Source organism: Botryllus schlosseri, chromosome 8 (genome assembly GCF_051294905.1).
Source record: "Botryllus schlosseri isolate E-star chromosome 8, Bs_hap1, whole genome shotgun sequence".
NCBI classification, from domain to species: domain Eukaryota; kingdom Metazoa; phylum Chordata; class Ascidiacea; order Stolidobranchia; family Styelidae; genus Botryllus; species Botryllus schlosseri.
Genome location: NC_137243.1, coordinates 15584004 through 15604482, shown reverse-complemented (window position 1 = coordinate 15604482; position 20479 = coordinate 15584004). Strand labels below are relative to the sequence as shown.

The following is a 20479-nucleotide window of genomic DNA, read 5'->3' as shown; positions in this document are numbered from 1 at the left end:
TCAATCAAATCTACTTCAAGTAGTTTTGGTTGGCTTATGGAAGTACTTCTACTCGTACTTGAGTAGATTTTTTCGTCGCTACTTCTACTTGAGTAGCTTTCTTGACTACTTTGACCGCCTCTGGTATAGATAACTAACCTAACCTAATCGTGAGCGTCAGCACCATCCCAAGGGTCGATTCCCGCCGTCAGCGGTTATTCTCCAGTGTCGTTGTTCTTACGCATAAAGACCCGATAAAGATAAAGTAAGGAAAGAACCGACGATGATTTCGCGGGTTCCAAAGTCGAGTAGCGGTCACCATGGCTCTGCGCCATGGGCGGCAGCAAAATGTGAGGTGTCGACCCGTTTTATGTAGTCAACACAACAGAAGTACTGAAAAAAAGATGTTAATGTGGGAGTCGAAGCTAAGTAGAGAGAATTTTTGTTGTCAACACAACACGAGAGCCATGGGCGGCAGGATATGTTCCTACGCCACTGTCTGGAAGAAGTCAATTAGATACGCGTATAGTGTAGGAGTCTTGATAAGCGGATCCTTCTCAGTCACTAAGAAAATCAAAATCACCTTTTCTGCTGTTTATCAAGATGCCACTACCTTAGATTCGCCTACTGACGATATACCGTTCTGCGACACATTCTGACATCACAACCAGTGCACCTGCACATGCACACTGGAATCGAGGCCTACCTCAAAATAGTCAAGGAAATGCTTGAGTTCTGGTCTAGAATATTCTTCACCCATCGTTGTGTATACGCAAACATCAACAATATATGCAAGAAGAAATTGTGTGTTCAAAAATTGAATGAATAAAGGAGTGTCAAGTATGGGTAAGATTAAATCATATCATGGACAACACAGCAGACGGAGGTGCATTGCATGCATTGAACTGTACAAAGGGAATCAAGTGTCCGACAGGATCCAACCTGGTGTGGTTGGTTGAATAATCATACCAAATTTGACAATGACATTCAATGAATTGTATACTTGATGAATAACTTTACGTGCTAAAGGCGCGTCGTGAGGGGCAAAGCTGAGCCCAAATTTCTCCCAATATCCAGGACCCCTGTAAAGAATGCATGAAAATCCATAATGTACTTCAAGAGACCGTTTATTAAAATTATAATACAGAAAATTATCGCATGATTGACACCATTGACTGAAACTGTACTTTACATAACAATATCGAGTGGTTCCATGATGCTAAACGTCAAAGAATCAAAAACAAGTTTCCAAAAATAATGTGCCTAGCTTTACAATCTTACATGCCAATATAATTCGACAGCGTAATTGGATGCGTCAGGTGTAAGCATATAAATCAGGGGATTCAAATTGATCTCTAATATTTCCACCTTTGAAGAACTGCAAGTAAACTTTTATGTTGGAAGTAAACTTACTCAAGATCTCTCCTCATACCTACAGTGTATATATTATCACAAATACAAGTCGAAACAATATACAGTGTCAATATATAGATATAGAATAGACAGACATACAAACAATATTGCTGTCGGGAATGATTGGTAATCTTATGCATGTTACCAGCTTAGTCCTCTTTGTACATCTGCGATTGTGCAAGCGCTTCTTTGAAGCATCTTGGTCTCCTCTTCTGTTAAATCCACATTGACGATGGAGTCCACGCCGCTCGAATTCAAAACGCATGGCAGCGATAAGCAAACGTCTTCCGTAATGCCGTATTGACCCTGACATCAAGCAAACTCATGAAGTTTCGACATATTTGATAGTCTATCACTGAGCTCACCTTCACAAAGCAGGATACTGGATGAATGCTTTGTTTGTGACAAATTATTGATGACAAAATCGCAGAGCAGCTGAGTCCTATTGCCCAATTGGTGTATCCCTTCAGTTTGATGACATCATAGGCCCTGAGGAAAAATTTCATTAACTTGAAATTTAAAAGGCGAACAGGTTCGGACTAAGTAGATCAAAATGCATTCATGTGGATGTAAATCGGAGATGAATTCATAATAAGTTATAATAATAATGTATTAAGAATAACTTATGCAAAGCTCACCCATCAATGACCTGCTTGTGTATAGAGTCCCAGCCTTCAGGCCCACCTTTCTGCCCTATTTTTGTATCGATTGTTGCAAGTCTTTTCCCACTTACATTCACGCTGCTCCAGATTGGGACTAGTGAGAATGAATGTAGGAATGAGATCCACGATGGACCAAAGTTGGTTATAACTTACAACAGATATGCTGTCATGATATAGACTACGGATGTACATATTTAATACTCAAGAGCAGTGGATCTTTTCTCAATAAAGCATGAAACGAATGGCTTTAAAATCAATTTCTTGACAATAACTTTGAACTGTTTCAACACTTCATGATTCATGACCAATGCAGAATGGCTGACAGCACACAACTATTTTCCAGGCGCGATAAGATATAATATATCCTTTCTGCCGTGAAAACGTCACGAAAAATACTTTGCAGAGAATGGTTTAGGATACCATTGTCCATGCCAAAATCAAATGAACAACATCCCACCATATCATTTGAATTAAATTTAGGAGATGGCAAAATACTTGGAACAAATGCTTGCTTATTTCCACCTGAGTGATGACAGCTTTCGGGCGCATTTGGTGGAATCTGTCAAGATTGAATCGTGAATAAAAATCATGCCGCATACCACTGGAATCTCCATGTTCACCAACGATCCACCCATGCACACTTGTCGGAGATACTTTCAACCTTTCTGCGATTAAATGACGAAATCGGGCTGAGTCCAAGTTGGTGCCGGAACCAATTACTCGATGTCTTGGAAATTTCGACAACTTCCACGTCACATAGGTCATGATGTCGACTGAAAAAGTTTTAGGAAAACTTTAATATGCCGAGACAACTACCACAAGATTGCCGATCATAAAAGGTATGTAGCTGACTAAGAGTCAAGAATTTTATTTGCATTATATCGCGGATTCTTCAACAATGTTGAATTAGAAATATCAGAAGCAGACAATATAGGCTTTAATGGCAAACTATGTCACATCGGCAGTATGGCAACATTGGTATCGGCTCAAAATTCTGTAATTTACCAGTCTTTAAAACAGATAGGCGATGCATAGATTATAGGCTTATGATGTATGGTCAATGGTCATTGTCATCAGTTTCTAGATTGACAATGGGAACTTGACACCAGAGTTGGATCAATTGTAATTTGTAATGTAATTGAATGTAATTAATTACATATTTCAATGTAATTGTAATGTAATTGTAATTGAAGCATTTTTATTTTGTGTAATTGTAATTGTAATTGTAATTTGACAAAAATTTTGCTCAATTACAATTTCAATTACATTAAATTGCTATTGAGACCTGACAAGCACAACAGAAAATAATTGACTTATAATGCATTCTCTTTAAATGTCGACAAGGAATTTGGTGGATCCATTCGCGGAAGCCCTTGACTGCGCCCTTGCGGGCGAAGTTTTTTATTTTTACCGCTATGCTGGCCTCGGCTGCCATTGTATACAATTATTAGATTACTAACCAACGGATGGATTCGCAACACGTGACTCACGATTGAATACGCCGAGAAGCGAACTGCTGAGCCGGCTAAAAGCAGCAGAATTGATAGTCCCATAGCTAACGATCCAAGCGTCGAAATTTGATATGTATGGTCCTAATCGAAAGCTAGTGTCGCAATGATTCCGCAATAAAAGTATATTTCCAGGCAATGGTACCATCCCAAAATAGTCGTGATCGTGAAAGTCTGGGAATCGGCATTGTTCTGAACAATCGCTGGGAGTAATTGGTCATTGTTGGGGTCATGCTGCTGCGGTGCTCTCACTTTTCAGAACAGTTGGCCTTAAACGGCTATTTTGGAGCAGTTACATTGCCCTGACGAGATTTTAATTTGTATTTTCGGAATTAGTGCATCAATAGCTTACGATAAAGACCAGATGCATCAAATTTGGACGCCTGAATCGCCAGCTCTAGGACTACAAAGTTTGCTGCTTTTAGCCGGCTCTGCAGTACGTTTGTCGGTGCATTCATCCGTGACTCACATCTTGCGCATCTATCCGTGGGTTGGCAATCTACAATACGATTTCAGATCACGATGCTGCATCGTTACTTCGTCTGGCTAACTAACCAGACCACTGGATATTATATAACGTCTTATCTGACAAAGCACGGTTTTGTTTTCACACCTCATCCTAATTCCTACGTCCCTCAATAAAAATAATATTATTTCTTTAATTATATACTATATACGCAAATCCAACCCGTGCATGATTATAATACTTTTTTCAACGACATACTGCATACTGGAATAGTTCGAAAACGTTTTTCTTTTATTAATTACCGGGTATTTGCGTATCATGAATGAAACATGAATACTTGAATTGTTGTTAATTACGACGCTACGGTTGTCAAGGAGCACGGTTGAATTTATCATTATTCAATTAAATGTTCAACAGCAGCAATTGTAATTGTAATTGTAATGTAATTGAAGCATGCAAGGAGTAATTGTAATTGTAATTGTAATTTGATATTTTTAGCATGGAGTAATTGTAATTGTAATGTAATTGAAACATGCATGAAAGTAATTGTAATTGTAATTGAACTGAAATAATGTAATTGATCCAACTCTGCTTGACACGGCAAAAAACATCTCCAAAATCCACATTTCACTCAACTATTTGCACAATTGTATAAACATGTGCAGTGGGGATTCCTCAACTGAATTGACTAAAAGTAAACATAAATTTCCCAAGAAGTTAACCTGGTGGTGGTGGATATTGAACTGATTTGGACCATAATCCACATTTAGTAGCCAGTTGAATAGACAGTTAGGTTACACAGGATATGACATGATACGGTGCGGTTCACATGGTACCGTAAGTAACTATAGCACAGAAAACGAGCAAGGGGTCAAGTCCAATGCCACACAAGGTCAAGGGAAGCACAAGTTATGTAATTCAATATGTGAATACCATAAAGCTCACAGACAGAGATTTAGAATTGATAAAAATGGACAATGCCCAATAGATGCTATTCACCACGTACATGAGCGAACAAAAAAACTATACATTTGTCCTTATTACATAGGTGCAGAATGTAAAATAAATGATTGCTATTGTCATTTTAGATATCATTATGGGTTACACACATGTAAAAATACTGGTATATTGCTAAAAGGTCAAGATTCAACATTCTCTACTAGTCAAAATCAATGTGTGCCCCTATCCAAATGATGTCTTGTTGCATCCTGTCATATGGTAACGTACCATACCCAAGTAATATATCATTGAAAAGTTCTACGTTTGTACCTGGATTAGAAACCACAATGAGGATAGCATTTGGACTGTGTCTTGCAATCTCCGGTACGATTTTCTTGTAGATATTTACATTTCTTTGAACCAGACTCAATCGCGACTCATCTGGTTGCTGGCGTGCACCCGCAGTTATGATAACGATTGAACTCCCGTTAGTCACCGAATAATCTGAGAAATAACAAGGTTCAATAAACTCATCATTATTGAACACCTCATCAAAGTCAGTAAACTTACCATCGCCGTCGTGGATTTTAATATTTTCTAAAAATAAGCTTCCATGTTGGAGATCCAACACCTCTCCTCGCAATTTTTCTTTTGCAACATCAACAAAGACCAAATCTGTGCATTGGCGCTGCAGGCACGCATTGTATAAATAATTATCATTGCGCATAATAACCAACAGAAATCAAATCTAATTACCTTCAATAGTATGCTCATTCCGCACGCCATCCCCACCATTCCGACGCCAACAATTGTGATTTTACGGGGCCCATATTTATCACAATCTGGCCCTACTTGAGTGAAAAGAGATTCTTTCAGTAAATCATCACCCGACGACGCCATATCCAAAAACAGAACTGCTGCAACGAGCTCAGGTACAGAGGAATGAAATAAGAATACAGTTTGAAGAACTCTATACCAGACCGAGCTACGTGACCGACTGCACACTGCACGATGGAGTCAAATGTTATTGACTTTCTTCTCTCAAAACATTGGACGAGAGAATGTTGGTGCTCTCTCGTCTTCACCAGCGGAAACGAGAATCGCTGTCGAATCCTGTTGATGTTCGATGTTTCATTCATGATTGTTAGAAATTTTAGATTGTCGAAGACACGTACTGTAGTTTATCCGCAGGTCGCAGTGGATTACTATAGCCCACAAAATTGTTTTAGGTTGGTACGGCCTGTTTTGCATATATCACATTTTCATTATGTTCGCATGGGTTGCGATATCAATGTAGGTAGATTGTAGATATAGCATCATCCCCTCGTTCTCAGCATATTATGTTTCACAGTGGATATAATGTCTAATCGATACTAGCATCAAAAGCATCGACATCATGATATTCGCCGTTATGTTGACGAAGTATTGGCAGCTGTCGTATTTACGTTTCCATATTTGGCATTTACAGGAATTCGACGGACCGTTGCGCAGAGGTAGGCCTGTTCATGAGATTTTAGTAATTCAATGTGAGGTAAAATACTGCTTGGCAGAGCGGCTATCGCGAGTATAATGCCGGAGCTCCGTGTGAAGGTGTAGATTTGAGCGTCAGCTAACTAGCCATTAATTAGTTTCTATGTTAGTTATAGCCAAGGTTGTTTCTGGTCAGTCATGAATGATCAAAACCTTCCCTATACCGCCGTTCATTTTAGTCAGCTAATACCGTAAGGCCTTCGCTTTTCGCAGAAATCAAATGCTTTGAATCTCGTTTGTCTTTTGTATTAGGCTACTAAATTGTAATTTCACGGTGAACTAACTGTTAAGTAACCTAATTCTAGATTATCATAAACCTTCCAGGCGGAAATTGTCATTAGTATGCAGGTAAGCACATAATGTTTCCTCACAATTTGTAATATTATGGGCTATAGTTCTTATATATTACCGTCATTTTCTGGATTTAAGGTAGAACACGACATGTACCTCTGTTCTAAAACAATTTCTGTATTTCAGGATCCTAACGCAGATACAGAATGGAACGATATACTCCGCAAAAAGGGTATTCTACCCCCTAAAGAAAAACCAAAAGAAGAAGAGGATGAGGTTCCTGAGGAACAAGGTGACCAGAGAAATGTGTATTGCAATATCGGCCTATTTAGGCTTCAAGTGGAATAACTTGACGTTGTCTCGAAAATTATCCGGCTAAATACTTTTCCATGAAAGGCAGCAAGTATGAAAATATGACTCTCGATGAGTTGGATGAATTTGAGGATGAGGAAGATGAGCGTGTGATGGAGATGTATCGGTGAGCGAAACTTTAATAAGAATTCGCTGATATTTGTTCATTGTCCGCCTTGATATTTATAAGTGCCTGAAGTTTTGTGAATTTTAATCAACCTGAATTCTCATCGCAGTCAAAAAAGAATTGCGGAAATCAAAGCCGTGCAAGCCAAAAGCAAATTCGGTGATGTCCGCGAAATCAGTGCTGTCGATTACGTGCAAGAAGTCAATAAAGCAGGTGATGGCATATGGGTTGTGTTACATCTATACAAGCAAGGGTAAGTGAATTTATGTTAGCATTAGGTTCCGTAAATCTGACTAATTCGCCTTTTCAGCATACCTCTGTGCAGCCTGATCAACCAACACCTACGTCAACTGGCGAGCAAATTCCCTCAAGTCAAGTTTTTGAATAGCGTCTCGACAACTTGCATCGCGAACTATCCTGACAAAAATCTTCCGACAATCTTTGTGTATAAAGACGGAGATTTGAAGCAAAACTGGATAGGACCGCACACGTTCGGAGGAATGAATTTGAAACTTGACGGTTTGTTTGGACTTGATGATTTTTTGTACTCAGAAGTGGTCAGTAATACAGTACTTTACTACTTACACTTAACAGTGTTTTAGGATGAACTACATTGGATTTCAAGTAGAAAGTATGTAATTTTGGGATGTGTTTCATCGCTTTTATGGGTGAATGCCATGACATCTGGACAAAGCAGCCCCTGTATCAAAGAAGCTGAATATATTTCCGAATAGTTGCGGTGTCCTAGCTCATATTAGATTGGTCACAAAGATGCTGGTCGTCTTTGATTAACTGCTTTAAATATATGCCACCCGATGAACAAATCTACTTTTTAGAATACCAAAGTACTTGTCATATCTTCCTTCTGTAGGCTAATCGAAAAAGTTATGACATGTCTTTGTAATTGAGTAAAAATTCACAGTTTACATTTACTTGACTAGCAACGCTGACTCCATCGACCTCCTCTGTTTTTGTTAGTATGTCAATTCAGGGTTGTAACCAAGTCACAAGTCAGCGAGTTGAGGGTCGAGTCCGAGTCATGGTATTATGACCCGAGTCCGAGTCGTTGTGTTGCTGTTGACTGTTCAGATTTCAGTTGAAGCAGTGGTTACCAACCTTTTTTGACTCATCGCCCCCTTTTCAAGCTCCACACTGATCATCGCCCTCCAAATATTGGAAACCGAAATATAGGCATACAAAACTGTAACCACCAGCGAGTTGACCTCGAAATTACACTAAAAAAAGGTCATTTCTCCGACTTGTCTCCGATATAGCCGTTTTCACACGCCATCGCCCACGTTGGGAACCCCTGACTTGAAGTCTTGTTAAATCCACTGTTTGGTGATATCGAATGGTTCGCATTGAGTATGTACTATTTTTCCTGGTTCGCATTGAGTATGTACTATTTTTCCTAACTTTCACCAGCTTCTGGTCACATTTTCAAGTACCAGTACACGTACCAATAGACGAAATCCCAATAGTGTCATGACTTTACTATTCTTAGAAATTACAATGAAATGTCGGTCTTGGCGGTGTGAGTCATGCGCAATGACCCGAGTCATATCTTTTTAGAATTGGAATGGAAATTACACAAAGCAGGGATCGTCGAGTCAACTTTGGAAGAAGATCCCAAACCCAAAGTACATGACATGATGATGTCATCAATAAGAACTTCAAGCAATCAAAACAGAGACAGTGATAGCTCAGATGACGATTACTGATAAAGATATTTTCCTAGGTGCAATCCTGCTGTGGTATATGCCCAGAGAGAGCAGATTGGGTACGAGTCCCTGAACTTTGCTTTTTTATTTTCAATTTTTTACGATAGACAGATAAGTGGCTCAAAATGTTTGACGAATATGTAAAATAAAATGTTATTTTACGGAACGGTGTTGGTGAAGAGTTTTGAAAACTTTGTTATGAGAATATGGCATACAGGCTGTGGGCTAATGTATAGGTTGTTGGTTGCAGCTCCTTGAGATTAAGATAATTTCCTGGTCTGTCTGCATCCACTCGCAAATAAGCATGATAAAAAGGTGTATTCAATGTGAATGCGCACTACATTTTCGTGACCACACATAGCACCGAGCAGCTACATAAATATTCTACATGGTATCATTGCACAATAATTTACGAGAGCAGTAGTAAAACAGTCCCGGTATATGCATTCTGTTTCGGAGTCCGGTAAGGATTATTTGCAGCCTTTGAAACCGGTGAGATTTGCGCGATCCGATTTCACCGACGTTATAACAGGAAGCACTTGATTATCAAAATATGTAAGCCGATAAAATACAGGATTATAAGTGTCTGGATTGACAGAGGTCTAAAATGTCTGCACGGTCGTGCACTCGTTGAATTCGCCCATCGCAGTGAACGACCCCTCAACCACCTGGAACAGCTTGTAGACGTTGAGGAACGCACCTGAAACGGGGTATACGTCAAACAATTTCACAAAATTAACTTCTATTAGGTAAAACTGGCGTTGAATCACAGTTGGCAAACACACATTACTTGGCTTGTGCAACTCCATTTTAAAACAACTTGACATTTTATTTGCAGTTCTAATCATTTTAACTACCTTTCTGTCCTCAGTCTTGTTATCATTTCAATTCACGTATGCTGATGAACACTAGTGGTTTCAAGTCAAGTTCCTGTCCTTTTACTTTGATAGCAAGTAAATTTAAGTAATTTTTTCAAATTGAAATCAAAAGTATTAGTAAATGTATGCGAACTTGTGCCACATGATGATTGGTATCTTATGTCTCTCAACAAATCTCAATGACTGATGTTGCCACTTGCCAGATCATACAAACTCCTACATCTCAATATGCTATCGTTTTTCCACACAGCCGACTGGCTTGATATTACTACTTATAGGAATCGGGTAGCATACCTTCCTCACAATTGAACTCGGCTTCATCAAAATCGGTTCATCTTCATCCGAAACCACCCGCACAGATTCCAACGCGGACCGGTTCTGCCGCAGATTTTGTAGCAAGTCTTCAACCTGAATGGAATCGAACTCATCAGCTATGGTTTTGTTAGATAATTGATATACTCTTTCAAACTTTTACGCCATACACGCGGACCTGAATGCGGACCGCGGTTGAACGTGCTCCGCAATCTCTTGATTATATTCAGGGGTCAAAATCAATACAGCACGATGTTTTGACATTTTCACACTTCCAAGACTGCCATTCGATAGGAACTAATTCAACTATCTGCCAGTGTCAATCTTACTACAAGTACTTTCAAAACAGCAGCAGGCATTTAAAGAAATAAGCCAACACTGATAGCTTGGTCAAAAGTAAAACAAATTTAACACACCTCAGTACGATGATGTATCTCGTCGCTCAACTGACTCTGTACTTGCGCCAGCTTGATGGCAAGCTGACTTTTCTCTGCTCTCACCGTATCCAGGCTGTAGGAAATAGAGAAGAGGTGAATCACCCATGACTTTTGAAATCGCCGTAAAATACCTTTGATGGAGACTGTCGTGTTCCGGCGAGCCCGATAGAGCTCGCACAGGTGGACCACCGGGGGCGCCTTGGTCAAGAGTGCCGTTGTGCTGTTGGTAGATAGTAGTGATTGGCACATTGGGATTATAATAAGACCGCAGTATCATACCTTTTCCGGTGTGGACATGGTAGAGCCTTCATTGAGTTGGGTCGTCTGCCTCTTGTATTCTGAGAGAAGGTCGTTGTAGCTTGACTGGTATTCTTGAAGACTCGAGTGAGTCGTGTGAAGTTGACTTGCCAGTTGTTGCCTCTCGGAGAGCAACTGCTCGATCTGCGGTGCAGGAAATGTTACGGATTGATTCGATGAAACGGAAAAATAGTGTGTTAGATTCAAAGGTTCTGCAGACGTTTTTATGATAATTTCACGGATAAAAGTGCAGACTTATCACACCACTACTTTCTATATTTAATATTCTATTTAATATTCATTAAGGAATAGGACGTTATGGACTTTCGTCCTTGATGTTTTGCGGCATATGCACCGACTCGTGATATACATACACACGATCTGTGCATATGCATACCATGAGTGCATGATTTGCATATCTCGCTGGACAAGGAAGGTGCAGATATAGCTTTGTAAGGCTTTCCAAGTCTTGCACCAGCCCTCCATGCTATCCTGGTATTGCAGAGCGCCAATCAAAGAAGCCATGGATACCAGTTTTACTAATCAGGTCTTTGGTCTGACCTGACCGGGGACTGAACCTTCACCTACCAATCAAGAAGACGGACGCTACACCATTACCATTATCTTGTCGGAGTTTTGCCTACAGTAGAACTTAAAAGTAGTCAAAAAACAACCACTTTGGTAAGTTATGCAGGTAGGCCAAACAAAACACTCCAGACACCACCATGGCCTAAAACGTGTGTTTATACAAAACTCGGTGCAGAAAATTGGCACATTAGTAATGACACGAGTCTGATCCCACCTGCTGGCGTTGAGTCTGGACATCACGCTCTGCGATTTCGACTCGCTGAATGTTAGCGCGCGCTTCCTGTAACTCGGTGTTCACGCCTTCCAGCTGAGATTCCAACCGCCGGTTGATGCCCTGCAAGAATGCAACGATACACATAATTCAGCGTCAGTAAACAGACGTGGTCAGTAACGAAACACTTCTATTCTTTGGGAGCACTAGAGTAGATTTTGTAGTACTTCTACTTTGATAAAATATCAAAGTATTTTTCGCCCACTACTATCACTTGCTCTCAAAGAGGTTATATTCCAAGACTTCTACTTCACAGTTTTCAGTTTTTCAGGCAAAGCCAGTCCTAGAATACCGCCATATATACTTACTCGGAAATCACCACTACCACATGAACTCCAGTAAGATTTCATGTCGTAAATCCTACTTCTAACAAAGTCCCAACGATGACTACTCTGACGATCTCTACTAGAAATTCATGGCATGACTTACACATACTTTCACATCAGTAGTAACGCCAACGAAAGAAGTTTGTGTATAATCCAAGAGTACATTGAGCTTAGGCCATCTGTTTGCTGCAATTGCTCGGATTTTCACGCCGGTGACGTCATATTTAGTGATACGATTGCTGATGCATAAAGTTCTCTCCAATTCTCAACTACTTGCTGACGATTATCCCTGAGGAGTGTCAGACGACAATATTCAATTGTATACTTTGATCGTCTCCGTAGCATAGTTTCTTTAACTACGGGAATGACTCGACACGACATGAGTCAATTTGTGTATTGACTCGACCTGTACTCGAGTCATTTCGCGCGACTCGACACTCGGACGGCCAAGACAGGCATTTCATTGTAACTTCGAAGAATAGTAACTTACTGCATCATTGGTATTTTGTCTGTCAGTACAGTTACTTGGAAAATGGGGGCAGAAATTGTGAGGAAATTGGTATATTATGAATCCGATATGAGTTGTAAAAAAGTGGGCTGAACATGATGAATGAACTGACTTGACTCGAGTTAAAATCATTAAAATGAGATTGACTTGCAACTTGGTTACAACCCAGCAACCTTGCTGTATTGGCAAATCGACAATAACATACCTTCTGTTCGTCAATCTGGCGTTCCAAATCGCGCAGCGCGGCCGCGGCCTCCATAAACTCTGCCTGCACCCGTTCCAATTCCAGCGCGTTTTCCTCGTAACTAACCCGAAGGCTTTCCAACTCGTCGCGTTTCTGCGCGTTCTCAATCTCAACCAGCGCCTTCTCGCCGTCAACCCAAATCAACGCCTTTTCGTACGACTCCAATTTCCGCTCTAACCGCACGAGAGGATTCTTCTCTTTGAGACTCTCGGCTGAGAGAAGCCTCACATCAGAGTCTTCGCGATCGGCCGATTTCACCAAGATTTCTTCCGTTACTTTGGGCGCTGGCATCGCCACAGCGACTTGGTCTAGAACTCGCGACGCTACCGAGTACCGGTCGTGCAACGCGGCCAGCTGTCCGGTCAAGGAGCTCAGGCTGTTTTCAGCCACGTTCACCCTACGACGCTGGTCCTTGTTGGTTTTGACGTATGCGGCGTATTCGTTCTCAACCTCGGTCAGTTTAGCGTCAGCCGATTCTGCAGTAGCCCGCAGCTCGCCATTTTCATTTTTGAGAATCTCCACGCGTGCTTCTTGCTCTTTCAAATCGACCGACAAGCTTTCTTTCTGTTCAAAAATAGCTTTGAGCGCAGAGTTCTTGGCTTCCAATTCTGCGACGAGATCGTCAATTCTTTCACGGAAGGTCGTGTTTTTACTTTCAGCCGCCAAATTCTTATCTCTTTCCTCTGCCAACGTGGCGATAAGATTCTGTCTCTCTTCTAGTAGCAGCAAGCTGCTCTCCAGATCAGCCCTCAATTGCGAACACTCTCTTTGTAGCTCGGAAACCAACGACTCGCTGTCGATAAGAGACGTGTTTAACGCATCTTTATCGCTAGTCAGAGCGTTTATCGTAGTTTCTTTATCGTTGAGAGTCTTGGAAATATCACCAAACTCATCAAGTTGACTTCGGTACGATTCGTTTTCCAGACTCAGTGATTCAACCTGCTGCTGCATGTCCTGAACCAGTACTTGATTATTCTCATGTTTTTCTGTCAATGCCTCCATCTGTAATGTGAGAGACTCGATTTCATCTTGCTTGCGCCGTACCTCATCATTCAATTCGGCAATGTCACGTTCTTTTGCGTCCAAAGCGTTTGAAGTCGCGAACAGCGTCGATTTCAAATTGTTGATATCGCCAAGATAAGCGTTGAGTATCGTTTGCACTTCTTGCGGCGTGCCAGCGCCAAACTCGTTACGTAAACGCTCCTGCTCTGTCCGCGAGTACGCCAGCTCGGACTTGAGCCTCTGCAGGATTCGGTCTTTCTCGGCAAGCTCTGATTTGAGATGGTTCTCATTTGCCTCATACTGCGTTTTCAGACACGCGAGAGACTTCAGTTCCGACCGTAGAGCCGAGGCTTCCGTTTCAAGCGATGCAGCAATGCCACTTTTAGCGATAACCTCCGTCTTCAACCTTTTACAGTCAGACAGCAGCTCGGCGATCAGTTCCTCTCGGTTTTCGAGTTCGCGTGACGCGTCTGCGGGAGATCGCGTGAGGTTTTCCGTTTGTATGGTAGTCGTGGTGTTCTCGGCGACTTGAGTTTCATCAATCTCGATTTCCGTACTGAGAGGCGAAGTGCTAGTTTCATCTACACCGGGCTCATTCGTTTCGGACCCCGTTTCTTCCCGTGAGCTTTCCGAATACGTACGGTTCTTTGGTGGCACAAGTTTCGCGACACTCTCCTTTAAATCTTCCATTTCCCCGGATTTCAAATCTAAATCTCGAATCAAAGCATCTCTCTCGTTTTCGAGACCTTCAATCCGTTCTTCCAACGCGGCCTTCTCTTCTTTTCGCTTTTTCTCAATCTCTCCAAAGCTTACAGTTTGAAGCCGCGATTCGGAAAGCACTCTCTTATACTCGTCTTGTAACTGAGCCAGCTCGTGTAACGCGTTCGAATCATCGTCATCAGTCTCCAACTCCATAACCCTGCCACGCAGCCCAGACACTTCGTGAGTAAGCTGTTCTATCGTTCTCTCATTCATACCGACAGTCTCACGAGCGGAAGACAACTGCAGCTCCATTTTCTTAGCGTGCGCCTGCGCGTTTTCGCACGCCTCCCTTTGACGAGCCTCTTCTTTTTTCGCGCTCGCGGCCTTCTCGGCCAGATACTCGAGCTTGTCGATGAGCTTCTTAATCCCGGGCTGCTGCTCCCAGTTGTCGGGCTGGGTGACCTTCAACTGCCCCAGTGTCTCTTCCAGTATCGCGCGTTTCGCCAGGAGCACGTCTTGATCCAAGACTCGCGGGTCGTCAGGGATATCGGTGCTGATTGACGACGCTCGAAAAGGCGATGGGGGCTGGGACTTATCGTTTAAAAGAGATTCTTTCTCATCCTCCAATGTCGCGATAGTTTCACGTAGTGACGCTACCGATTCTTTCAAATTGTTATTTTCCTGAACAAGTGTCGCGAGACGAATCTTATTCTCTTCGTCATTGGAAAGTTGAGATCGACTGGTCTGCAAAATGTCCTTATCGCCCTCTAAAGTCGAAATAGTCTCGCGTCGTGACGCTACCGATTCTCTCAAATCGTTATTTTCCTGAACAAGTGTCGCGAGACGAATCTTATCCTCTTCGCCATAGGAAAGTTGAGATCTATCGTTCTGAAAAGATTCCTTTTCGTCCTCCAATGCCGAGATAGTCTCACGTAGCGACGCTACAGATTCCCTCAAATCCGTATTTTCCCGAACCAGCGTGTCGAGAGTAATCTTATCCTCTTGAGACTTTTCCATTTCTTTTATCCTACTCTCCAGTATCTGCTTCTGTTCTGCAACAGTAGCGTGTTCGCGTTCAGCACTACCCAGCGCATCGTTAAGATCGCGGACTGTCTGTTGCAACGTTTCTTGCTCTACAATTCGCTTTTCACGAGCCATACTTTCGCGCAATTCATCCATTTCCAATTTCAAACCGTTCAGTTCCGCCTCGAGTTCCGAGCACCTCTCGGCCGTTTCCTGTTTAGCTATAGATTCGTTCTGGAAATCCTCGAGAACCTTGTCAAGCATGGACGCCTTCTCTCTTTTCTCAGCCTCCAACCGGGAAACAGTCTCCTGTAGAGAATCCCGGTCCCATTCGGCTGCCTCAAGTTTTTCAGTCAATTCAGTCAGCTCCGCTTTAGATACGGAACCATCCCCCTCACTGATGGTTTTAATTTCTTTTCGCAAGCCCCTGATCGTTTCAATGTCTTCCTCCAGCTTTTTCTGCAGGCCTTTGTTTTTGCTTTCCAACGCCGTCACTATTTCGTTGAGGTCTTCATTGCACGACTCCAAAGTGGCAATCTCCCCTTCTTTATTTTTGAGACGTTCACTCGAATCTGCGAGCGTCCTCTCAATATCCTCTCTCTTATGTATCTCTTCTTGCACCGCTCTCTCCTTTTCCGAAATCTCTTTCTCAAGATTAGCCAATTTCTTCCGAGACTCTTTCAAGATGCGGACGTCCTTTTCGCGTCGGCCTTTCATTTCCGCCAGCTCTTCGTCTTTCGCCTTTTCTCTCTCGCTCAAATCTCGTAAAGCTCCGTCGCTTTCATGGTACTTGTCTCGGTATCCGCGTAACTCCGCAAGTTCCTCCTTCATCTCTTTCTCTTGCACGATAAGCTCCTTTCTCGACACCAGCGCGGCTTTTAACTTACGCTGCAGTAGTTCTCTCTCTTTGACAGCGTTATCTGAAGACTTCTGCAGGAGTCGTACCTGTTCTGTTTCAGCCGCACCCGAAGCGCGACCTTTCTCCTTTTTCAAAGTGAGGCATTCGATCTCGAAACGGTCCTTCTCTTCTTTCATCGACGCCAAATCTGTTTTCAAAGCTGCAATTTCATCGCCGTATCTCAGCTGCGATTCTTGACGAGTCGCTCTTTCTTCCTCCAATTCCTGACGAGCCGCTTCAGCATTTTGTCTTTCGTTATCACACTCTTTCGAGACACGGTCAAACTCTACTAGCTTCCATTCCAAAGACTCTATTCGAATCTCCATCTCTTTACGCGACGATCTCGCCTTCTCTAAATCATGTTCTAAATCTGATATCACAATATTCATCTCGCTATTTCTCTCCTCTTGCTCGTTTAGCCGGCTTTGCAAAAGTTCAGATTCAGAATCAGCGGTTCGCAACTCATCCCACTCTGATTCCTTGCGACGCAGGTCAGCCGTTAAAGCATCTACTTTAGATGCGAGGTTCTCTTTCTCGTCCAAAATTGCGGAGAGGTCGTCTTGCAGGCTGGCGCATTCGGCCTGTTTAGATTCAAAGCACCGGCTGATTTCTTTTATTTCGTTTTTAAACGCGGTTTCTTTTTCATTGTACGAAGCTTCCATATCCGCCAATTGCGACTTATTTTCTTCTACATGATTCTGTAACGTGTCGTACTCGCTGTTTTTATTTTCGATTTGAGAAGAGAGATGTTCACATCGCTCTTGCAACTCGGACACTTCGATATCGATATTCGACGACCTTTCCTTCTCCTTGCCTAGTTCAGATTCTAATTTCACGATTCGATCGGTAGCGTCCGCCACTCTACTTTTCAGTGTTGCGTTTTCCTCGTTGATTTCGGTCATTTTCGAGTCATTACCAGCCGTCGAATCGAAGGATTGATTCAAAGACACGTTCTGGTCGTCCGCGGACACCTCAACACCGCTTTCAAAACTTTTTAACTTCTTTTCTGCAGCTTTCAACTTCTCCATCACGCTCTTGCGTGATACTAAAGAAGCTTTTAATTTCCTCTGCGCTTCCGCTAGTGATTTTGATTTCTCTTGAAGTTGCTTCTCCAATTCCGGTATCGTATCTTTCGAGTCGTCGCAGGATGTGTTCTGTGAATTATCAGCCTGTTGCAAATTATTGTGAGCCATTATAGAATCATCGTTGACTGAGAAATCTCGATCTTTTCGCAGTAAGTCCGCTTTTTCTTCCTCTAAACGCGCTAATTTCTCTGACATTTCGGCGATGGTGTCATTGTGCATTTGTTGTATGCTACTCAATTCTTCTTTCAAATTAACCACGCCGACGTTGCTCTGTTCGTACGCGTCGCGAATCTGCTTCAATTCCGCATCCTTTTCGTCCAAAATCGACAAGTACCGCGATTCCGTTGCACCGGAGTGCTCTTCGGCAACAGCAAGCTTACTTTTCAAATCTTCAACGACTTGTTTGTAGCCGCCAATTTCATTCTCGATGTTCTGAAGATTCTCTTTCAACGTATCGTTGACAGATTGTAGGGATTGCAGCTCGGTACTTAACTGTCGAATCTGTGATTCGAATTTTTCCGAAATTTCCGCATCGTTTACCTTAGAATCTCGATGCTCGTCAATCACCGCCTGCAGTTTTAGATCCGATTCACGGAGCGAATCCCGAGCTATTTTCAATTCTTGTTTCAAATACTCGTATTCCACGACAGACTTATCGAGTTCTCCGCTACGATTTGAAACAGATTCCTTCAAATTCTCAGTCTCCAGTTCGAGAGACCGTATCGCTTCGTCTTTCTTGCTAATGACAGATTCAAAATCAAGGCACTTCGATTTGAACTCCTCTAAAATCTTGGCGTCATTCGCGAGCTTGCTTTCTAACTCCACGATTTTCGCGCTCATTTCTGAGCCTTGCGTGTCTCGATAAACCTGAAATTCATGATCCAGCGCACTTTTGTCTCTAGATATTTCATCAACGCTGGCTTTCAGCGCGTCGTTTTCTATCGCCAGCTGCCTGCATTCTTCGTCTTTGGTCGCCAGCAAGCCGCTGACCGATTCCACGTTCGATTTCAAAGAGCTTTGCAACATCTCAGACTCTTCGTACATCCGTCGATATTTTCCAAGTTCGCTGGCTGTCTCCGATAACTCCGAGTCTTTGCTTGATAAGCCGGACCTCAAACTTTGTAACTTTTCTTCGCTTTCCGCGTTCAACGCTGACGCTATTCGCAGTTCTTCATTGCTACGATTCAACGCTTCTTCAAAACTTGTCTTTTCATTCTGCAACGCGATGATGGATTCTTCTAAATCGGAGAGCTGCTCACGTAGCGCGTTCAACTCCCCGTCTTTTTGAGACATCGACGAAAACAAGTCCTCCGATTTTTCCTTCTCTGAAACCAGGGAGGCTTGCATTGAAGTTACGTTATCCTGCTGATTTTTCAATTCCGATTCGATCTCTTGCATTGTCTTCGTCATTTGGTCTTTCTCATCTTCAAGTCTGTCTATAACATCTTTGTTTTCAATCATTTTTTCGGACAGTTCAACACTCCGCTGCTGCTCGGCGGCAAGTTTTCTACTGAGATCGTCAATCGTCTCTCGATAGTTGACTTCGTTCTGATTGTGGTTCTCTTGATTGGCCGAGCTTGAAAGAGTTTCTACCTCGGTTGCCTCCGACTCAGCAGAAGTGAGATTCTGGCAAAAAAGGAAGACATAAACTTGGTACGACGTTTTCAGGAAAGCTGGATCGGCTATTTGTTGCTATATCGGAAACAAATATTATCAGCGCAAAATGCTTCCGACTTAGACATATGTCACAGCATCCGGGAAAATAGCTAGCATTATGATAGCGAGGCAATCAAAATAGCGAATTAATGATTGGTTAGGTAAAAGGTCAGGATATATCTGGTGAGCTTGTGTACCGGATGGAGTTGGAGCTAGGGCTTAGGTTAAGTTTAGGATGGAAGGTCAGAGGTCACGTTAGCTAGTGTTAGCTCGGTTATTTCATGACTCGCTATCACGACACTCACTATTTCGATTGAGAGGCCTATTTCACCATATAACTTCGTATCAGGAGCATCCTACAGACATCCATCCAACATACGCACAATGTTCACAAGCACATTTCATCATGTGAACCAAGCGAAATCAAAGCATCACACAACGTTGCAATTGATGATTGATTACACTGGCCAACACATTTTTTTAGGCAGACAAAGTAAGAGTTGTTTTGGGGGTTCTGAAATGCACTGATTCCGAATATGACCTTAGTTTTTTCAAATTGGCTCTTATTGTGGAGATAACCCATGGGCTATCATGACGAAAATCTCCCATTTTCGCGGTAATGACTAGATATAAAATCGGCTAAGTCGTACTGTAACGTTTAGAAAATAATGTACTTGTTATTTTTACCCACAGAACACTCTTTAAATTCAAAATACAGCAACAGGACTATATTTAGGGGTAATAGATTTATCATAGTTACAGATTTTCACGGATATCATGTACATAAATAACCCCAGTCATGTACATAAGTATTTACCTCGATACTCAAATAACGTGACATTAATTCAATCAGTTTTACGTCAACCAGCCATTGTAAAGTTGAAATAATCAGTTGGAATATAATATTATTCCTACATTTTAAATCACAATTGTTTTTTGTAAGATTTTCGCCTGTAAGCTATTTAGTGCAGTTTCTTGAAAGTTTCCGGCAATGGTCTGACATAATACGTTCAATTGTTCATCTCATCTGCCCTGATATCTTTCTTTGTTGTTCTGATGTCTTGGTAGAACCGCTCCCCTTGCTAATCAATAAGATGATCGTGAAATATATCAAGATTTCTGAACAGAAAATGGACTTTTATGCTCATGTTTGTGCTCAAGTGTTCGATATGCAGATACAGATTTTCGGACCAACTGTTTGTGGTTGGGTGCTTTATGATCATCTAAAAAGTTTTATTTACCACATCTTAGGAGAAATTACATGC

The 20479-nt window shown here is 42.0% G+C and overlaps 3 protein-coding genes across 7 annotated transcripts in view; 1 reads left to right on the top strand and 2 right to left on the bottom strand.

Annotated features, from left to right (window-relative positions):
- Window positions 1–712: 712 nt before the first annotated feature.
- On the bottom strand, window positions 713–5970 carry LOC145444965 (L-lactate dehydrogenase A chain-like). The gene is made up of 8 exons (XM_080323042.1): window positions 5724–5970; window positions 5538–5655; window positions 5298–5471; window positions 2654–2827; window positions 2031–2148; window positions 1758–1881; window positions 1538–1698; window positions 713–1061 (listed from the first exon to the last, which is right to left on the bottom strand). The coding sequence occupies exons 1-8, from the start codon at window positions 5865–5867 to the stop codon at window positions 899–901; spliced, it is 1176 nt and encodes a 391-aa protein (XP_080179168.1). The 5' UTR covers window positions 5868–5970; the 3' UTR covers window positions 713–898.
- Window positions 5971–6698: 728 nt separating this feature from the next.
- Window positions 6699–9151, top strand: LOC145444801 (phosducin-like protein 3). The gene is made up of 6 exons (XM_080322817.1): window positions 6699–6845; window positions 6975–7080; window positions 7185–7266; window positions 7376–7519; window positions 7577–7785; window positions 8839–9151. The coding sequence occupies exons 1-6, from the start codon at window positions 6840–6842 to the stop codon at window positions 8985–8987; spliced, it is 696 nt and encodes a 231-aa protein (XP_080178943.1). The 5' UTR covers window positions 6699–6839; the 3' UTR covers window positions 8988–9151.
- A 135-nt stretch (window positions 9152–9286) lies between these two features.
- The window catches only part of LOC145444795 (uncharacterized), a 44634-nt gene continuing 33441 nt past the window's right edge, over window positions 9287–20479 (bottom strand). For all 5 annotated transcript variants that reach the window (XM_080322805.1, XM_080322807.1, XM_080322806.1 and 2 more), the window contains 7 exons: window positions 12810–19184; window positions 11714–11833; window positions 10894–11055; window positions 10746–10834; window positions 10594–10687; window positions 10160–10273; window positions 9287–9687 (listed from right to left, as the gene is read on the bottom strand). In XM_080322805.1, coding sequence (XP_080178931.1) covers window positions 9511–9687; window positions 10160–10273; window positions 10594–10687; window positions 10746–10834; window positions 10894–11055; window positions 11714–11833; window positions 12810–19184 — 7131 coding nt within the window. In that variant the 3' untranslated portion in view covers window positions 9287–9510. The remainder of the gene's footprint in view (window positions 9688–10159; window positions 10274–10593; window positions 10688–10745; window positions 10835–10893; window positions 11056–11713; window positions 11834–12809; window positions 19185–20479) is intronic.